This window comes from Henckelia pumila, unplaced genomic scaffold, assembly GCF_033568475.1.
Source record: "Henckelia pumila isolate YLH828 unplaced genomic scaffold, ASM3356847v2 CTG_298:::fragment_3, whole genome shotgun sequence".
NCBI lineage: Eukaryota > Viridiplantae > Streptophyta > Magnoliopsida > Lamiales > Gesneriaceae > Henckelia > Henckelia pumila.
In genome coordinates, this window is record NW_027331797.1 from 1,091,760 (window position 1) to 1,110,000 (window position 18,241).

Below are 18,241 nucleotides of genomic sequence, written 5' to 3' on the forward strand. Positions count from 1 at the left end.
AATTAGGTTGGCTTATTTTAAACAGGGAAGCTTCTCAGCAGACCTTACAAATCATTTTATATCTCCCAACTTGAGAAACTACTCCAACTATATAATATAAATAATACAAATCTAGCTAGAGGAGAGGACTTGAGAAATTAAACGGAACCACACTTGGTTTCCATTCTCATGAGATCAATACTGTAGCAAAGAGAATTTGGAACCCATAATATATATATATATAATTGTGGTGAAAATAAAATCAATTATGGATCCTGGTGATCTGTACAAAGCTAGCGGCAGTTTAAGAGCGAGTGGAAGAGCAAACAGCTCCAATCTATGGCGGAACACGGGTATCGAAGTATTCTCTCGATCATCGCGCGAGGAGGATGACGAAGAGGCCTTGAAATGGGCTGCACTCGAGAAATTGCCCACTTTCGATCGTCTCAGGAAAGGGCTCTTGTTCGGATCCAAAGGGGCCAACGAAATCGATGTCGGGGATCTTGGATTCAATGATAAGAGGAACTTGATCGAGAGGCTCGTTAATACTGTGGAAGAAGACAACGAGAAGTTCTTGCACAAGCTCAGGAACAGGATTGACAGGTATATATATATATATATAATAAATAATATACTTGCGTGTTTTTTTTTTTTTTTTTCCTTTTGGTTGATGATATTTTCTTGGTTTTATAATTAATTCGGTTGTTGCAGAGTGGGGATTGATTTGCCTACGATCGAAGTGAGATATGAGCATCTGTGTATCGATGCAGAAGCCTTCAGTCAGAGCAGGTCTTTGCCAACTTTTCTCAACTTCATTCTCAATATGGCTGAGGTAAGTAAGAAAAAATTATATACACTCTGCCAAAATCTCAAGAATTGATCCTAAAACAGAGGAGGGGTTTGATTAATTTGTATATATGATTTTCTTTGTTTAAAAAGGGAGTTTTGAACACTCTCCATTTGCTTCCGAGTGGAAAGAAGCCTTTCACTATACTCAAGAATGTCAGCGGAATCATCAAACCTTGCAGGTGAGATTATATATACATATCACAAACTAAAAAGACTAAAAATTTAGTAAATTTTACGTGGGATATATTATATATATATATATATATATATATATACCAATGGCTTGCTTTTTTGGAATGTTTTCTGCAGAATGACTCTGCTTTTAGGCCCTCCTAGTTCAGGAAAGACATCCCTTCTGTTGGCTTTGGCTGGAAAGCTTGATCCAGCTCTAAAAGTCAGCATCTTTGAATCTGAAACAACCATTAATTAATAATTCTCCAATATTTTTATAATAAACAAGAATATTGATATTATATTGTGCAGGTATCTGGAAGTGTGACTTATAATGGGCATGGACTGGATGAATTTGTACCACAAAGAACCGCAGCATACATTAGCCAGACCGATTTGCATATTGGAGAAATGACCGTAAGAGAAACCTTGGCATTTTCTGCTCGATGCCAAGGAGTAGGCGATCGATACGGTTCGTTGTTTTTGGTTATTAATTAATTTATTGAAAGGGAAATATTATTATTATTATTATTTATTAAAAATATTTATTTTGTAATTGTACAGAGATGTTGGCGGAACTGTCAAGGAGGGAGAAAGCAGCAAATATCAAACCCGACCCCGATATCGATATCTACATGAAGGTGAAAAACTAATTAAAGCTCCCTTTACATAGTCGCATTATCCTTTTCTTTAATTGTTATTTAAAACTAAAATATTGAAATGATTGAAAATAAAATATTCGTGAATTTTTTATAATGTGTTAACTTGTCCGTATGGAAAAAGTTTAACGTTTCTAGAAACTTGGACTAGAATATTGCTTAGAATATAGTCCAGAGGCTGAATATTTCTGTGTTTTAAAATTAAAGAAATAATTTTTTTGTAAAGGATAAGTTATTACTATATTTTATTCATAGTCGTACATTTGAATCCGGCAACACCGCATGATTGGCGGAGCTCGAGCTCCAATATTTAAAAACACCTTTTGGAAAATTTTGAATCCAAGAATATATGATTAAGATTTTGAAAAGATATTTGTCAAAAGTGTAAAAAATAATAAACATTTTGATACAAATTTCTTTTATTTTGCCGAGTAAATAACATTTATAAAACACCGACATAAATCATGAGTTACAAACAAAACGACTCAAAAACAAAGGACAAGACTCGCCTAGAGTTCCTTTGATACAACTTCTAATATTTCTAAGTTGAAACCGTAGAAGTATCAAAGAAATTATTTCATCATTTTCTTATTACATACATTGAACAACAAACACATTTCTTGTTATTCGATAAATATATATATGTTGGCTGGAAATTTACCAAAAAACATGATACATAATTGTAGGCAGCGGCAACTGAAGGAGATGAAGCAAATGTTGTCACAGATTACATCCTCAAGGTTTTGGGTCTCGACGTTTGCGCCGATACCATGGTCGGAGATGAGATGATACGGGGAATTTCCGGTGGCCAAAGAAAACGTGTTACGACCGGTAATCTAACTAAACATTCATTAATGGTGGCATGCATATATATCCAGAATTTTGAACATCAAAGTTTACGCTAAAGTGAATAGATGTGATTGTATAGAAAACTGAAGAAAACAAAATATATATATATGACAGGTGAAATGCTGGTTGGACCAGCAAAAGCACTTTTCATGGACGAAATATCAACAGGATTGGATAGTTCCACCACTTACCAGATTGTCAATATGCTTCGGCAGTATGTGCAAATCATGAAGGGAACTGCGTTTATTTCCCTCTTGCAGCCTGCTCCCGAGACCTACAATCTGTTCGACGATATTGTCCTCTTGTCCGATGGCCAGATTGTCTATCACGGCCCCAGGGAAAACGTCGTCGGTTTCTTTGAATCCATGGGTTTCAAATGTCCCAAGAGGAAAGGAGTTGCCGATTTCTTGCAAGAGGTAATCAGTATGATCATAAAGATAACAACCCTTTAAAGATATGTATGTGTTGCATTTGTTCTAATGAGATGTTAAACTTACAATACGCAGGTGACGTCGAAAAAAGATCAGAAGCAATATTGGGCACGCAAGGATGAGCCTTACCGGTTCATCACAGTGACTGAATTCGCGGAGGCGTTCCAGTCATATGCAGACGGACAAAGACTAGGGGATGAGCTAGCGAATCGGTATGATAAGAGCAGAAGCCATCCGGCTGCTCTGAGTAAAGACAAGTATGGTGTTGGGCAGAAAGAACTCTTGAAAGCCTGCAAAGATAGAGAGTACTTGTTGATGAAAAGAAATGCGTTTGTCTATTACTTCAAGCTCTTCCAGGCATGCACTCACGCGCAGAACTCGTACGCATACCTTTGTTAAAGTCGAATGCATATTGCTAACAGTACGAAGTTCTCATATTTTCTTGCAGCTCATTACGCTGGCGTTGATTGCCACGACTGTCTTCCTACGAGTCAAGATGCACAAAGATGATGTCGACGATGGTTCTATGTACATCGGTGCTCTGTTTTTTGCTGTGATTCTCACATTGTTCAATGGATTGTCCGAGCTTGCTATGACGATCTACAAGCTTCCTGTATTCTACAAGCAAAGGAATATGTCCTTCTTCCCTGCATGGGCATATGCTATTCCATCTTGGGTCCTAAAAGTTCCAATTACCTTCGTTGAAGTTGCCATATGGACCTTTTTCTCGTACTACATCATGGGATTCGATCCTAACGTAGGAAGGTATGCACGTCCTTCCTTAGAAGGACTAATCGATTCATCACTTGTTCAAATTTTATTGATCAAGAATTCTTTTATTGCAGATTGTTCAAGCAATACATATTACTCCTGACTTTGCACCAGACCGCAGGAGCATTGTTCAGACTTATTGGAGCGTGTGGCCGGACTATGGTTATCGCAAACACGTTCGGCCTGTTTGCATTGCTCATGCTTTTTGCATTAGGTGGCTTTGTCCTGTCACGAGGTATAAATTGTTGATTACAAATTCCAACATCTTTTACAAAACATGTTCTTTAAAAAATACACTAGCATTAGCCCAGTTCCTATTAGTTCGAACCATCGCAAAACAGATCTTTTTTATCTAGTACTCGAGCTCTTAAATATCCGCTTTCTAACAACTGATCGCATATTATGGTTGCAGACGACGTGAAACCATGGTGGATATGGGGTTATTGGTCATCACCATTGATGTACACGCAAAACGCGATTGTTGTCAACGAATTCACCGGGCACAGTTGGAGCAAAGTAAGACAATGGATTGTACATTTCAAGTTTAGATTATTTTGTGTTTATATGTATGCACATTTGTTAAAACCAAACTAATGCTGAATTTTTATCATTTTATAGTTGGTAAACGGAGTCAAATTGGGAGAAATTGTGATGAAGTCCCGAGGGTTCTTTCCTTATCCATACTGGTATTGGATAGGATTGGGAGTTACATTTGGATTCATATTTCTGTTAAACGCTCTCTATATTCTGGCCCTGACGTTTCTGGACTGTAGGTGTTTCTACTCTGAATTCTTTCAAGCTCTTTATTAATAACATTCAGCAATTAATAGAGTCCAAAAATTGTGCAGCATTTGATAAGCCTAGAGCTGTGTTGCCCGAAGGAAGTGAAGATGTCCAACAGGGTGACTTAGTCGATCAAGTTTCAGCTCCTGGAACTGCTAGTAAACGTAGAAGTGTCTCTTCTGGATCCTCGTCTGTCAGAGAAGATGCAGTTGCAGCCAATGAGAACCGGAAACGAGGAATGATTCTGCCATTTGAGCCACATTCCCTCACTTTTGATGACATTAGATACTCAGTTGACATGCCACCGGTATGTTATTGCTTAAAAAACAATCACTTCATGCTTATTCAAATGTGTCATTACATGTAGAAGTAGCTCATTCAGTGCTTGATTTTTTGCAGGAAATGAAAGCTCAAGGTGCCACTGAAGATAGATTGGAGCTCTTGAAGGGTGTGAGCGGCGCTTTCAGGCCAGGCGTTCTTACAGCTTTGATGGGCGTTAGTGGAGCCGGTAAAACAACCTTGATGGATGTGTTAGCTGGAAGAAAAACAGGAGGATACATCGAGGGAACTATTACGATCTCAGGGTATCCGAAGAACCAGGCAACATTTGCTAGGATTTCTGGATATTGTGAGCAGAACGACATTCACTCGCCAAATGTCACAGTTCACGAGTCCCTTATTTTCTCGGCCTGGTTAAGGTTGCCTCCAGATGTTGATGCAAACACTAGGAAGGTTAGTACAACCAAACATCATTTTATATATTGTATTGATTTGGGTGCTAAGATTCTCCTAGTAAATGACAACTTCCCTTGTATGTTTACAGACGTTCATTGAAGAGGTGATGGAACTTGTTGAACTTACGCCTCTGAGAGGAGCTTTGGTTGGATTGCCTGGGATCAGTGGTCTCTCGACCGAGCAGCGAAAGAGGCTTACAATAGCAGTGGAACTTGTAGCAAACCCATCTATCATATTCATGGATGAACCAACTTCAGGCCTTGATGCTAGAGCCGCTGCAATTGTGATGAGAACAGTCAGGAATACGGTAAACACCGGAAGAACTGTAGTATGCACCATCCACCAGCCTAGCATCGATATATTTGAAGCATTTGATGAGGTAAGCTGAACCAAAGTTCAAACAGATGTATAAACTTTGGTTATTAAATGATCGCTAAAAATGACACAATTTTGCAGTTATTTTTGATGAAACGAGGAGGGCAAGATATCTATGTTGGACCATTGGGACACCACTCATCTCATTTGATCAAGTACTTTGAAGGAGTAGAAGGAGTACCAAAGATCAAAGACGGTATCAATCCCGCAACCTGGATGTTGGAAGTCTCAACTTCAGCACAAGAAATGCTCTTGGGGGTCGATTTTGCCGAGCACTACAAAAAGTCAGAACTTTTGGGGTTAGTATTGTCCCCTCATAATTTTGATGAAAATAAAAAGAAAACTTACCATTCTTGAAAAGTTCTATCTGCTAATAAGAAAAAAATTCACAGGAGGAATAAAGCCCTGATCAAGGAGTTAAGCGTCTCTCGTCCTGGCACGAAAGACTTGTATTTCCCTAACCAATACTCCCAATCTTTCCTCATGCAATGCGTAGCTTGCCTGTGGAAGCAACACTGGTCGTACTGGCGGAATCCTCCTTATACAGCCGTCAGATTTTTGTTCACAGTGTGCATTGCCCTTATATTCGGGACAATGTTTTGGAAACTTGGTTCTAAATGGTAAGTAGAAAGAAACTTGTAACCACCAACAGGTTTACAACATCTTATATTCCATTCATGTTAATAATATCGAAATGTTGTGTTCCTCAGGAAAACTCAACAAGATCTATTCAATGCCATGGGTTCTATGTATGCTGCTATCCTCTTTCTGGGATTCCAATACGCCTCCACAGCTCAGCCTGTCGTGGCTGTCGAGCGAACGGTCTTCTACAGGGAAAAAGCAGCCGGAATGTATTCAGCTTTACCATATGCTTTCTCACAGGTAAATACAGGCTAAGGATGCATGAATATTGCAACCTTTGATGCTGAGATGCACTACTAACAAAGCTCTTCTTTTCTATTGCAGTTTCTCATCGAAATTCCGTATGTTTTCGTACAATCATTGGTGTACAGTCTCATTGTCTACTCTATGATGAAATTCGACTGGACGGTGGAGAAATTTTTCTGGTTCTTTTATTTCATGTTCTTCTCACTATTGTACTTCGTGTTGTATGGCATGATGGCTGTGGCTGTCACACCTAATCACAACGTAGCTGCGGTTGTTTCTTCTTTCTTCTACGGACTTTGGAACCTCTTCTCGGGATTCATCGTCCCACGACCAGTAAGTTCTTCAACAAAACCATCCATTGTTCTGGTCTCCATATATACTCACAAAGTACTAACAAAAGAATGCTAATTTTCTTTGTGACAGAGAATACCGATATGGTGGAGATGGTACTACTGGTTAACACCCGTGGCCTACACCTTGTATGGTTTCATAATATCGCAATTCGGACAAGTTCAGGACAAATTGGAAGGCACAGATGAAACAGTGGAACAATTCTTGGACCGTTACTTCGGGTTCAAACACAGCATGCTTGGACCAGTTGCGGCCATACTTCTCGGATTCGTGGTACTTTTCACAGTCATTTTTGCCTATGCCATCAAAACATTCAATTTCCAGAGGAGATGAGATGGTTCCGAAGTTTTTAATATACATACAAGTACTATTCTATTGTAGCGGATAAGATTTGGCTTGGTAGATCTTAAGATAATGTGTAATTAAGAAATTATTTGTCTTTCCCAAATGTGTATCAGTGAATTCAAGTGGTTTTTTATTCCTTTTAACCCAACCAAAGTTGTCATGCTTTCCAATTCTCATTCGCCAGAGTTTCAATTATGGTTTCATAAACAAGTTTGGCACACAACAATACGAAGGCCAAGCTTGAACATCTCAACATTCTTAAAATATTTCATTTCCTAGTTTTTTGAAGTACGGTTATAAACTTAAGATGTTGCCCAAAATTATTGGATGTTACATGGAACGAGTGACAGGACAATTCCATGACATAATTAACCTCCACACACAGGAAATCTCTTGGTCTTCCATTCTTTCACAATTTCTAACATGGTAACGATGATGATGATGGTATATAAATTTTTAATGGAATGTAGCTATTTAAAAGGAAGATCAAGGGTTCGGCGGTGAATTAATTGGCCATTCTAAATTGTTTGGTTCATGAATTAGACAATGGTGCGTGACTAATCTTTGGAAGAACTTGAGCCAAGCATTGAACAAAACAATGATTATTAATCAATCAATGTGCTATCTTTCACATCAAACGGAAAAGACAACTTATAGTAGTTTTTGGGAGGACTTATAAGAACCACTTCTCAATTTTTCACTCACAAAATTTTGAAGATTAACTCAAGGTTGGAAAGAAGATTAAAATTTCAAAAAATAAACAGATAATATATTAAAATTGAAATCTGATTAGAATGTCATAATGGACAAACATATTTGGAAAAAAAAGAAGAAATCAATTTCCCTTTATTTTATCAAAATCACAACAATTTTTCTTACAGAAAGAGAAAGCAATAAATACACACGAATAAATTAAGCCACAGTTGCATGGTCACTGCATAATCCACGCTCAAGCATTATTCTGCGTAGCTGCGTTTGATCGTCGGAGTTTCTGTTCCTCGGACAATATTTTTGCAAAACTGCAAAAGAATTTTATAAAACATAATTTAGATGGACAAAAAATATATCAAATAAAATCATACTAAATTTTTTATATATATATATATATATATATTATCAAATTTTTCAGTCTATCTTAATTTTTCCACAATTTTAGTCTATTTTTCAACTTAACGCCCGGGTGTCGTGACACTAATACATCGATATGTATTCAGCATTATATATTGTATCACATCAACATTCTCAATTTAAAAAAAATGGCCAAAAACGGAGAGATAAAAAAATGATTATGTATATATAACATACTTTATCAAAGCATCCTGGTTTGTTCCTCCGGCGGCTACAGTTTCTGAGGCTCCGGTTCGGAGATCAATCCTAGAGCGTGGACCCTTGAGCAAATTTTGTCCAATCTTTACAAGCTCGTCCAGATTCTGCTTCGTTGAAACATCAACAGATGCATTGGCCCCAACTAATGCATCATCCTAATTGCAGTATCAAGAAAATAATCATCATGCATGTTTGTTTAATTACTTATATGCCCACTGCATGTCCACCATGTATAATAGATGAGTTGACCGATACAATAAATGAGTTAACTTGTACATGGTGGGCATGAAGTGGGCATATAGTATTGGGCACCATAAAAGAACTCATATATATATATATATATATATATATATATATATAAAGGGACTTACTTCAATCCGGAGGTAATTTTCTTCAGAATTAAGGGACTGGAAAACGATGGACAAGAAATAATCCACCATATCTTTACTTGCTTGACTGAATACTTCTAAAATAGGGGTTGAATTTCCATGAACCAACCACCCAAACCGACCCCAACTGGCTGCCATTTCTGCTGTGTATTTCTCTTCCTGTTTTGCAGATCCAGTGCTCAATGAGATCACCAGCATTCTCCTGCAATCCATGGGCCTGATCGGGGCGAAATTTGGGTCTTTTCTGAATACTTGTTTTGTTACCTCACCCACGGCTATCAATGCCTGCAGCCAAGAAACAATTAGCCCCATTCGGTTTTTTAGTCTTGTAACTTGTATATATATATTCGACAACTTCTTTAATATTATATGGTTAATTAATTACCGGATTATTAGCGGCGACACCACCGTCTATTAGATTGAACTCCGATGTTTTCCCGGAGCCGTCATCATTAGTGAAATAGTGAGCCGGAAAATAAGTTGGAGCCGCAGAAGTTCCGATGCATATATCGGACAACAATGCATCCAAAGCTGGAGAAGTCTTCGTCTGCATCATCCACATATATATATATATGACAAAACAATTTATCATTAAATTTTAGTACTATTTTTCTTTTGCGATTTTGGTCAACTTGTATTCGAATCAGATCGCTAGCTAACAAATATTAATGTAAAACAGAAAGAGATTGGAATTAAAAAAAAGACCTCAAATGAGGAGAAAATAGTTGGCTGCAAATTCTTGATGTCAAACGTTGGAATCACAACGTTTGTTAGAGTTTGGTGCAACCTAGTCTGCCCCAAATTGTCCCTTATCAACTGGTGCAGGTACTTCCCATCGTATTTAGGGTTCCCAATTTGAACCAATGTGTTCTCCACCGATCCTATGATACCTCTGCAAAAAAAAAAAGTTTAAAAATAAAACCTCAAATTTCAGTATCATGCATGTAACTCTATCTTAATGTAAAATTATAATTTAATTATATATGCGTACCCTTTTTGTGGAAATATGTGAGGTCCATGTTTCGTGTAGAACGGAACAATGTCTTTAGCTGCATATAATGGTCGATTGTTGGCATCGGGTGCGGTCAACATGGCCGTCACAAGTCCTCCGGTGCTCGTTCCAGCCACAATGTCGAAGTAGTCCACGATCCGAGCATCTTTACCATCCAATATCTAGGAAAAATTATTAGAATTTTGAATAATTAATGTATATGCGTATTTTGAAAAATAATTTTAAAAAAAAACATATATATTTCGATTCTTAATTAATTATCCAAAAATATATTGAGTGGCCTCCACCAGAAGTTTCTTGATGAATTGATTCAAGATGGAGTGAAAGACTTGTACAAACTTGCAAGTTGTTGATTGAGACACATTCGATCGACTCTCTCCATTTTGTCGTGCTTGAGCGTATATCATTTACAATTATTATAAAATCACATAAATTAATTTTGGAAAAATTGCAAATTTAGTCCCGTATGTTTGTCACTTTGCGATTTTGGTCCTTTATGTTTTCACATTTCAGTTTTAGTCCTGTATGTTTCGATTTTTGGCAATTCCGGTCCTTTTTCTTCGAAAATGCTGACGTGACACTGTACACGTCAGCTCCACATCAGCATTGAATTGGTGCCACGTCAGCGCCACATCGGAAAAATGACTAAAATTGCCAAAAAAATAAAGATAGCGGACTAAAACTGCAATCTGAAAATATAAAGGACCAAAATCGCAAAGTGACAAACATACAGGACAAAAAAGCAATTTTCCCATTAATTTATTATCGAGTGTTTCTTCTTTCTTGTATTCATTTTCTCAGATTCATTGAATTTCTAATTTGTTCTAAAAAAAAAAAAAAAGTATCTCGCAAAATAAGTTGACTATAATTTTAACGTGAAACCTCTACATCATAAACTCAATTTAAGATAAAAACAAAAAAAACCCTTTTAAAAAAACAAAAATTAAAAAGCTAAATTCAATTCGTTTGCAATCTAAAATAATATATATATATATATAGAAGTATAGATATTAATTAATTACCTGGAGTTGGGATTCAAGAAATTGAAGAATGGTGGCGGGAATAATGCCCCGAATTCCTCCACCATCTATACTAAGAATAGTAACTAATTTTCCAAAGGCTGGAGGCTGGATTTTATTAAAAGATAACAAGGAAGAGGCCATTACTTGAGACACGATATGTTGATATATATGAAACTCGAGTTAGCTAGCTTATAGGGTTTTTATAGGAAGAAATCTGGCTTGTCCATTAATATTAATATTTCCCATGCTTTCCACACAACAATCAAATCAAAGTCGTACCAATTAAATTATATTTCTGGTTGTACAATTTTTATTTTTATTTTTTGTTGTTGATTTTTTATGTTTAATCAGCTGTAACTTGCTGCTAAGTATTAATCAATTATTCTTAAATGTAATTTTAACTGATACATATCATGAGTAGATCATTTCTTATGAGACGATCTCGCTGATATAGATTCGTGGGATGAGTATATTTGATACATATCTATGGTTAAAACTAATACTTTTTTTTGAGTGAAAACTAATACTTTTAATTTGATATAGTTATATAATGTTTTTCATGGATCAGTTCGGGTTAAAAATCCGTCTCAAAAAATTGACACATGAGTGGGTTTTCTGGAAGTTTTTTGTGTATCTATCTATATATACATTTCTTGTTTGAATTTAGATCAACCAGTATCCTATTTTTTTTTAAACATAAAATCTCCCCTAAGAACGTCTCATGAGTTAAATTTTGTGAGATAGATTTTCGATCCGATTCGACTCATAAAAATATTACTTTTTACTATATGTATGGAGCGGATCCACTCATTTCATGAATATAGATCCGTTTCACATATTAAATTGATATACTCAAATTTTTTTTAATACATGCATGACCGTGTCCTAAATTTAATTTATTCTGGTCATGCCCACATGTTGGTTGATGATCGCGAAAATTGTTTAAAAATTTCTGAGTCAATTAATATGAGACATAAATTAATGCTTTAAATACTGTAATTTGTCATATATAACTCATGAGGCTTAATTTGATAATATAATTCATGTAATCTAAAATTATAAGTCTTTCATTATTTACGTAGTGGCCATATGCGATGCTGAAAGCTACAGAACAACAAGGGCTGAACCATAACTGCTCCGAAAGAACCTCTCAATAATGTAAATCACTATGAACGTACCCACGACGAAAATTCTAGAGATTAATTTTGTATTAAAAATAAAAAATGTTATATGTACACGATTACATACTCAATTACATGTTACATCAATTACATGTTGCATTTGAAGATACAAAACTATTCGAATGAAGAAAAATTGTAACATATCTCTTAAAATATAGTGGGATTGTTTGATATTGATATTAATTTGATTGATCTCACATATTTTTATTTTGAGTTCAGGCATATCATATTAAAAATATAGATAGATTGTTACTCCAAGTGTAGCACATACAGACTTATTAATTATGAGTAGATCCCAACAAGGAGCAGGTTGCTAAAGCAAGGTGAAAACAAAATATGATCTAGTATATATATTTGAGAATATGACTTAACACTATCAAAAAATAATAATAACTTTCTGTCATTTGGGTTTGTGGTATAAGAAAATAAGCTAAAATTTATTTAATTTGACGAGAATATTATTTCATGAGTTTTGTAGATTAAAGTTTTCTGAGTGAACTTTTTAGTACTTTTTATCCAACTAGTTTAATTATAATTAATTTTGTCCTACCTAATAATTCACAATTATAAGTACTATGACAAAATCAAAGTCAATAGTTAGAATCATAAAGAACATACTTAATATATAACATTATCACCTTGTTGCAAACGTACAAGTAAAAAATTCATCTTAGTTTATTATGCAATACATTTTATTGTATCTCAATCACAACAATTTCTTGGATAATTAAACAAAATGAACACACACATATATATATATGTTATAACTGAAGCCACATGCAGCTGGTGTCAATTCATATATATATATTCAATTCGCATCCGAATTGTTTTGCGTAGCTGCCTTTGATCGTCGGAGTTTCTGCTCATCGGACAGTATCTTCGCAAACCTGCACACACACGAAGATGTTATATATCTTTTAACAAGATCAAATTTTTATATAGATCGATGGAGGAATTAAAATGATCTGATCAAATAAAAATCAAACATTGTACGTGTATGTAATTAAATATATATTTAAAATAATGTCATACTTTTTCAAAGCATCTTCATTTGTTCCTCCGTTGACTATTGGCTCCGGCACTCCAGTACACATATTAATCCTAGAGCATGGACCCTTTAGCAAATTTTGTCCAATTTCTACAAGCTCCTCAATATTCTGCTTCGTCGAAACATCAACAGATGCATTCACCCCAACTAGTGAATCGTCCTGCGATTAACGTACGTACATGAAATTAATAATCAAACCGAAATATTTATTAAGTAATTAAAACTGCAATTTTGCTTTTAAATGTTTGTCACTTTGTGAATTTGGTCCTCCGTGTTTTTTTATTTCAGTTTTTGTCCTAGCTACACGTTTCGATTTTTGACAATTTTAGTCATTTTAATTTCTTCGAAAATTCTTACGTGACACTATACCCGTCAACTCCACATCAGCATTGCATTGGTGTTAAATCAGCGTCGCATCGAAAAAATTACTAAAATTGTGAACAAAAAAAAAATGCGGACTAAAATTGAAATCTAAAAATATAGATGACCGAAATCGCAAGCTGACAAACATACGGAAAAAAATAATAATTTTCCCTATATATGTATTATGTGAAAATTCTTGATTATCCATGATCATGATGATGTACTTACTTCGATCCGGAGGTAATTATCTTCAGAATAAAGGGACTGAAAGACGACAGACAAGAAATAATCCACCATATCTTTACTTGATTGATTGAATACATCCAAAATAGGGGCTGAATTTCCATGAATCAGCCACCCGAACCGGCCCCAACCGGAAGCCATTTGTGCTGTATATTTCTCTTCCTGTTTTGCGGATCCAGTGCTCAATGAGATCACCAGCAATCTGCCGCAATCCATGGGCCTGATCGGGGCGAAATTCGGGTCCTTTCTGAATACTTGCTTTGTTACCTCACCCACGGCTATCAATGCCTGCCAAGAAACAAGCCCAATTAACTCGGCTTATTAGTTCGGTTTTAGTCTTGTAACTTGTATATATTCGAAAAGTTCTTTAATTAGTCGGTTTCTTATTATACGGTTAATTACCGGATTATTGGCGGCGACACCACCGTCTATTAGATTGAACTCCGACGAGTTACCGGAGCCGTCGTCGTTAGTGAAATAGTGAGCCGGGAAATAAGTTGGTGCAGCAGAAGTGCTGATGCATATATCGGACAACAATGCATCCAAATATGGAGAAGTCTTCGTCTGCATCGACATATATACACGACAAACAATAAAATTGTCAAATTTTATGGAATTTCTTTGCGATTTTGGTCAACGCTAACAAATGAAAAACAGAAAGAGATTGGAATGAAATAAAAACCTCAAAGGAGGAGAAAATAGTTGGCTGCAAATTCTTGATGTCAAACGTTGGAATCACAACGTTTGTTAAAGTATGATTCAACCGAATCTCCCCCAGATTGTCCTTTATCAATTGGTGCAGGTACTTCCCATCGTATTTGGGGTTCCCAAGTTGACCCAATATGCTTTCCACTGACCCTATGATACCGCTGCAAAATATATTATATAAAACACACCCTCATTTCAATATCATGTAAATATATCATAATGTAAAATTATATAATAAAAAAAAATTGTATACATGCGTACTTTTTTTGTGGAAATATGTGAGGTCCATGTTTTTTGTAGAATGGAATAATGTCTTTAGCAGCGTATAATGGTCGATCGTTGGCATCAGGTGCAGTCAACATGGCCGTCACAAGTCCACCGGTGCTCGTTCCAGCCACGATGTCGAAGTAGTCCGCGATTCGAGCATCTTTACCATCCAATTTCTGGGGATTCATTCAACATTTCTCGGTTTATTCAGAATAAAAAATAATACTTTTGACATAAAAATAATTTTTTTTAAATAGGTGACTCAATTAGAGATCCGTCTCATAAAATTTACATGTAAGACAGCTCACACAAAGTTTGTGTGCGTGTGTGTTTTTTTTTCAAATTGAGTATTAATTGTTGTGTTATTGTTTACAAATTCGTTCAATAAATCCTCATAATCTATATATAAATACTACTGGATTTTAGTTGAATCGAACTCAAATTAAGGTAAAAATTAAAGTCCCTAGTAAAATAAGCTAACTGGAACCTTAAGAGCTTACATTCGATTTGAGCTCAAAACCTTTAACCAAAAACGAAAGGACTCGACTCGACTCGATTCAATTATGATCTTAATTGATATATATGATTAAAAGGACTATTTTACCTGGAGCTCGGATTCAAGAAATTCAAGAGCGGTGGCCGGAATGATGCCCCGAATTCCTCCACCGTCAATACTAAGAATAGTAACTAATTTTCCAAAAGTTGGAGGCTGGATTTTGTTAAAAGATAACGAGGCCATTTCAGACACAATATTGTGGAAGACTTAGTGTTTACTTGATACAAATGATCCATGAAACTCGTGTTTTTATAGGAAGAAATCCATGAATATTAATTATTGCAGGTAAAATTGAAATTTTGGTACAGTCTTTGATCATATATAATTTCGATTTTTTGGAAATTTTATGTTTTTTTTGTTTTAATCTGGAGTGATGTGACTTAAATGCAATTATTATTTTAAACGTACTAATATTATTGTTCATGCGTTCCCACATCAACAATCAAAGGTCATGCCAATTCATTTTAAAATTTGTAATTAAAAAATAAAAACCAAATCTAATTGTTTGGTTCCGAATATCCGCTGTAACTTGTAAGTCGAAGCTAGGTATATATATATATTTTTAATTATTCTTAGATGTACTTTAATTTAAAACCGATATATGTTTCTTGGTAGAGTGAATCATCATCTGCTGGATTAATTTTAAAATAAAATTAAGATTAGGATAACATAAGATGCTCAAGGAATTATATTATTAATGTTTGAATTTAGATCAATCATGGTCCTTTTTAATTTTTTTTTATTACATGCATGACTGTGCCCTGAATTTAATGTAGTGCCCACATGAGAAACATGTTAGCAGACTTTTTGACCATTGCGAAATTTTTTAATTGATTATGAGACAGTTAATTCATCAAATACCAATAATTTTTCATAACAGATAACACTTAACTAAAATAATAACTTCTGTGATAATATAATTAGTCTTATTTAAAATTTTAAGTTCTAATTATTTAGAGACCAAATGCAATATACAATGATTAATAAATTGGATTTGACCATATGCGTTGTTCGAGATGATGAAGTAATTGTATGGCTTGATCAGTGATCATACATTTATTTTTTCCTGTCAATACCTTCTCGGATAAGTCTTTTGCACATGAGACTTACTTAAATCGCGATGATCTCACGATGAAATTCTCAAACTTCATTTTTTAAAATAAATTTATTTAGACGATAATGAAAAATGCTAAATTGGAATATTGACATCATAAGCCTTTGATTTAACCAAATCATTAAATTAAGGAAGTGTTTGCAATCACTAAAAAAAAGTGATTGTTAGATTTTAGCTTAAAAAATCACTTTTGTGTGTTCCTTAAACCTAGATTATGTGTTAGGTTATCCTTAACTTAATTGAAATCCAAAAGCTAGTCATATGATGATTATGATTCTCCAAAAGTGATTTTAATAAAAATTTTAGTTATAAAATCACTATAATCACTTATTTATCAAACACTACCCAACTTTGATTTTTAAATTTTCACATTTGTTTTCAAACACTACCAACTTTTAATTTCTATTCACTTTTTTACAATCTATAAATTTAATCATTTTTATAAAAACATAATTTATTGCTAATCATATTCATGGATAAGACCATTGCGCAAGATTATTTAAGCAAGACATGTTTAAAATTCCCCACTAAAAAACATGTTTAAAATTTCATTTTTTTTAAGTCAAGATAAAACCCCACGTAGACGTGACTTCATATCATCATATGTTATAACTTGTTATAACTTGTTCAGATAGCAGGAACCTTACATGTATCGATTTTTTTCAGTATGATATAATTATGGGTGAGAACCAATATCGAATTTTCGATATACCGAGATTATAGTACCAAAAAAATATCGAATTTTTCGATACGGTACGGTACGGCACGGTAATTGTTAGAAATTGACTTGGACCCAACTCACCTTAAAAGCTAGCTCAAGAGGAGGGTCTAGACTTTGATACCATGTTAGAAATTGACTTGGATCTAACTCACCTCAAAGGCTAGATCAAGAGGGAAGATTTTCCCTTGTATAGGTAAAGGGCTCTTAGGTTATTTAGCCAACCGACGTGGGACACAAACTAAGACACCAACACACCCTCTCACGCCGAGGAATGAAACGACTGGAACGTGAAAATATTACGGGTGGCAAACTATGGGACGGGTGAGGCCAGCTATGAGCCGTCTAACACATAACGGTAGAACCCGGGCTCTGATACCATGTTAGAAATTGACTTGGACCTAACTCACCTCGAAAGTTAGCTCAAGAGGTCATAAGGGTTGTCCTTTGTCTATATTAAAGGCTCTCATGAACTCTATTCTACCGATGTAGGATAATATTTCAACAGTGACGATACCGATTTTGTGTTTCGGTAACTGTATGAAATTCAAAAATTTCGGTATATATCGGTATTCCGATATACCGAAATATTATAAAAATATATAATATTTTTTAACAATAATTTTTTAAAAAAATATAAAGTGTTTTTTCGCTATAAAACGATATATACCGATACTATATCGAAAATGGATATGCTGAAGCATACACTCCTATATTAATAATATATGGGGATGAGTTATTGCCTTCACCTGCCAAATTAATTGGATAAATAAAGAACAGTGCGAAAAAAAAAACATGAAAGTCACGTTAGATTTTAAAATTAATTCATAGAGCACTTGAAACAAACGTGTAATAGTATTTTTTTTTGTCGGGTTCAATGTATACTTAACTTTTGCTCTCTGACATGTCGAAATCTGTGTTAAACCAAATCCGCAACTTGGCACACGAGTTTAATATGGGTACGTGAGCGCAGGCCGGACCTTATATGTAATTAATGAGGCAAGTGAGGTGTGGTATGTGTATGTATCATTACCGATTACTCATTAGTGATAGTGATTAGTGTGGTATGATGAAGCGCGGAGTCAGGATTGAAAATTATTTAGTGTTG

General features: G+C 35.0%; 3 protein-coding genes across 3 annotated transcripts; 1 reads left to right on the forward strand and 2 right to left on the reverse strand.

Annotated features, from left to right (window-relative positions):
* Window positions 1–103: 103 nt before the first annotated feature.
* LOC140870910 (pleiotropic drug resistance protein 1-like) lies at window positions 104–7,319 on the forward strand. Its single transcript, XM_073273316.1, has 21 exons — window positions 104–582; window positions 691–811; window positions 919–1,007; window positions 1,138–1,222; window positions 1,312–1,471; window positions 1,564–1,640; window positions 2,345–2,489; window positions 2,622–2,923; window positions 3,014–3,295; window positions 3,387–3,703; window positions 3,784–3,944; window positions 4,122–4,225; window positions 4,328–4,478; window positions 4,558–4,799; window positions 4,892–5,224; window positions 5,316–5,606; window positions 5,684–5,901; window positions 5,995–6,222; window positions 6,313–6,484; window positions 6,569–6,823; window positions 6,914–7,319. Exons 1-21 carry the CDS (start codon window positions 248–250, stop codon window positions 7,172–7,174), a joined length of 4,329 nt encoding a protein of 1,442 aa, XP_073129417.1. The 5' UTR covers window positions 104–247; the 3' UTR covers window positions 7,175–7,319.
* Window positions 7,320–7,956: 637 nt separating this feature from the next.
* Window positions 7,957–11,076, reverse strand: LOC140870992 (patatin-like protein 3). The gene is made up of 7 exons (XM_073273431.1): window positions 10,936–11,076; window positions 9,893–10,074; window positions 9,607–9,793; window positions 9,287–9,448; window positions 8,884–9,186; window positions 8,492–8,667; window positions 7,957–8,205 (listed from the first exon to the last, which is right to left on the reverse strand). Exons 1-7 carry the CDS (start codon window positions 11,074–11,076, stop codon window positions 8,136–8,138), a joined length of 1,221 nt encoding a protein of 406 aa, XP_073129532.1. The 3' UTR covers window positions 7,957–8,135.
* Window positions 11,077–12,740: 1,664 nt separating this feature from the next.
* Window positions 12,741–15,565, reverse strand: LOC140870988 (patatin-like protein 2). The gene is made up of 7 exons (XM_073273422.1): window positions 15,350–15,565; window positions 14,740–14,921; window positions 14,453–14,639; window positions 14,173–14,334; window positions 13,756–14,058; window positions 13,149–13,324; window positions 12,741–13,003 (listed from the first exon to the last, which is right to left on the reverse strand). Exons 1-7 carry the CDS (start codon window positions 15,482–15,484, stop codon window positions 12,925–12,927), a joined length of 1,224 nt encoding a protein of 407 aa, XP_073129523.1. The 5' UTR covers window positions 15,485–15,565; the 3' UTR covers window positions 12,741–12,924.
* Window positions 15,566–18,241: the final 2,676 nt, after the last annotated feature.

What these genes read in the sequence shown, in the direction of transcription:
- LOC140870988 (XM_073273422.1), bottom strand. Translation starts at nt 15,484, where the DNA reads ATGGCCTCGTTATCTTTTAACAAAATCCAGCCTCCAACTTTTGGAAAA. An exon ending in CTATTTTCTCCTCCTTTGAG is followed by an intron (nt 14,335 to 14,452) that starts GTTTTTATTTCA and finishes ATGTCGATGCAG; the next exon opens with ACGAAGACTTCTCCATATTT. An exon ending in GTGTCGCCGCCAATAATCCG is followed by an intron (nt 14,059 to 14,172) that starts GTAATTAACCGT and finishes GTTTCTTGGCAG; the next exon opens with GCATTGATAGCCGTGGGTGA.
- LOC140870992 (XM_073273431.1), bottom strand. Translation starts at nt 11,076, where the DNA reads ATGGCCTCTTCCTTGTTATCTTTTAATAAAATCCAGCCTCCAGCCTTT. An exon ending in CTATTTTCTCCTCATTTGAG is followed by an intron (nt 9,449 to 9,606) that starts GTCTTTTTTTTA and finishes TGGATGATGCAG; the next exon opens with ACGAAGACTTCTCCAGCTTT. An exon ending in GTGTCGCCGCTAATAATCCG is followed by an intron (nt 9,187 to 9,286) that starts GTAATTAATTAA and finishes TCTTGGCTGCAG; the next exon opens with GCATTGATAGCCGTGGGTGA.
- LOC140870910 (XM_073273316.1), top strand. Translation starts at nt 248, where the DNA reads ATGGATCCTGGTGATCTGTACAAAGCTAGCGGCAGTTTAAGAGCGAGT. An exon ending in GGAATCATCAAACCTTGCAG is followed by an intron (nt 1,008 to 1,137) that starts GTGAGATTATAT and finishes TGTTTTCTGCAG; the next exon opens with AATGACTCTGCTTTTAGGCC. An exon ending in TTGCCGATTTCTTGCAAGAG is followed by an intron (nt 2,924 to 3,013) that starts GTAATCAGTATG and finishes TACAATACGCAG; the next exon opens with GTGACGTCGAAAAAAGATCA.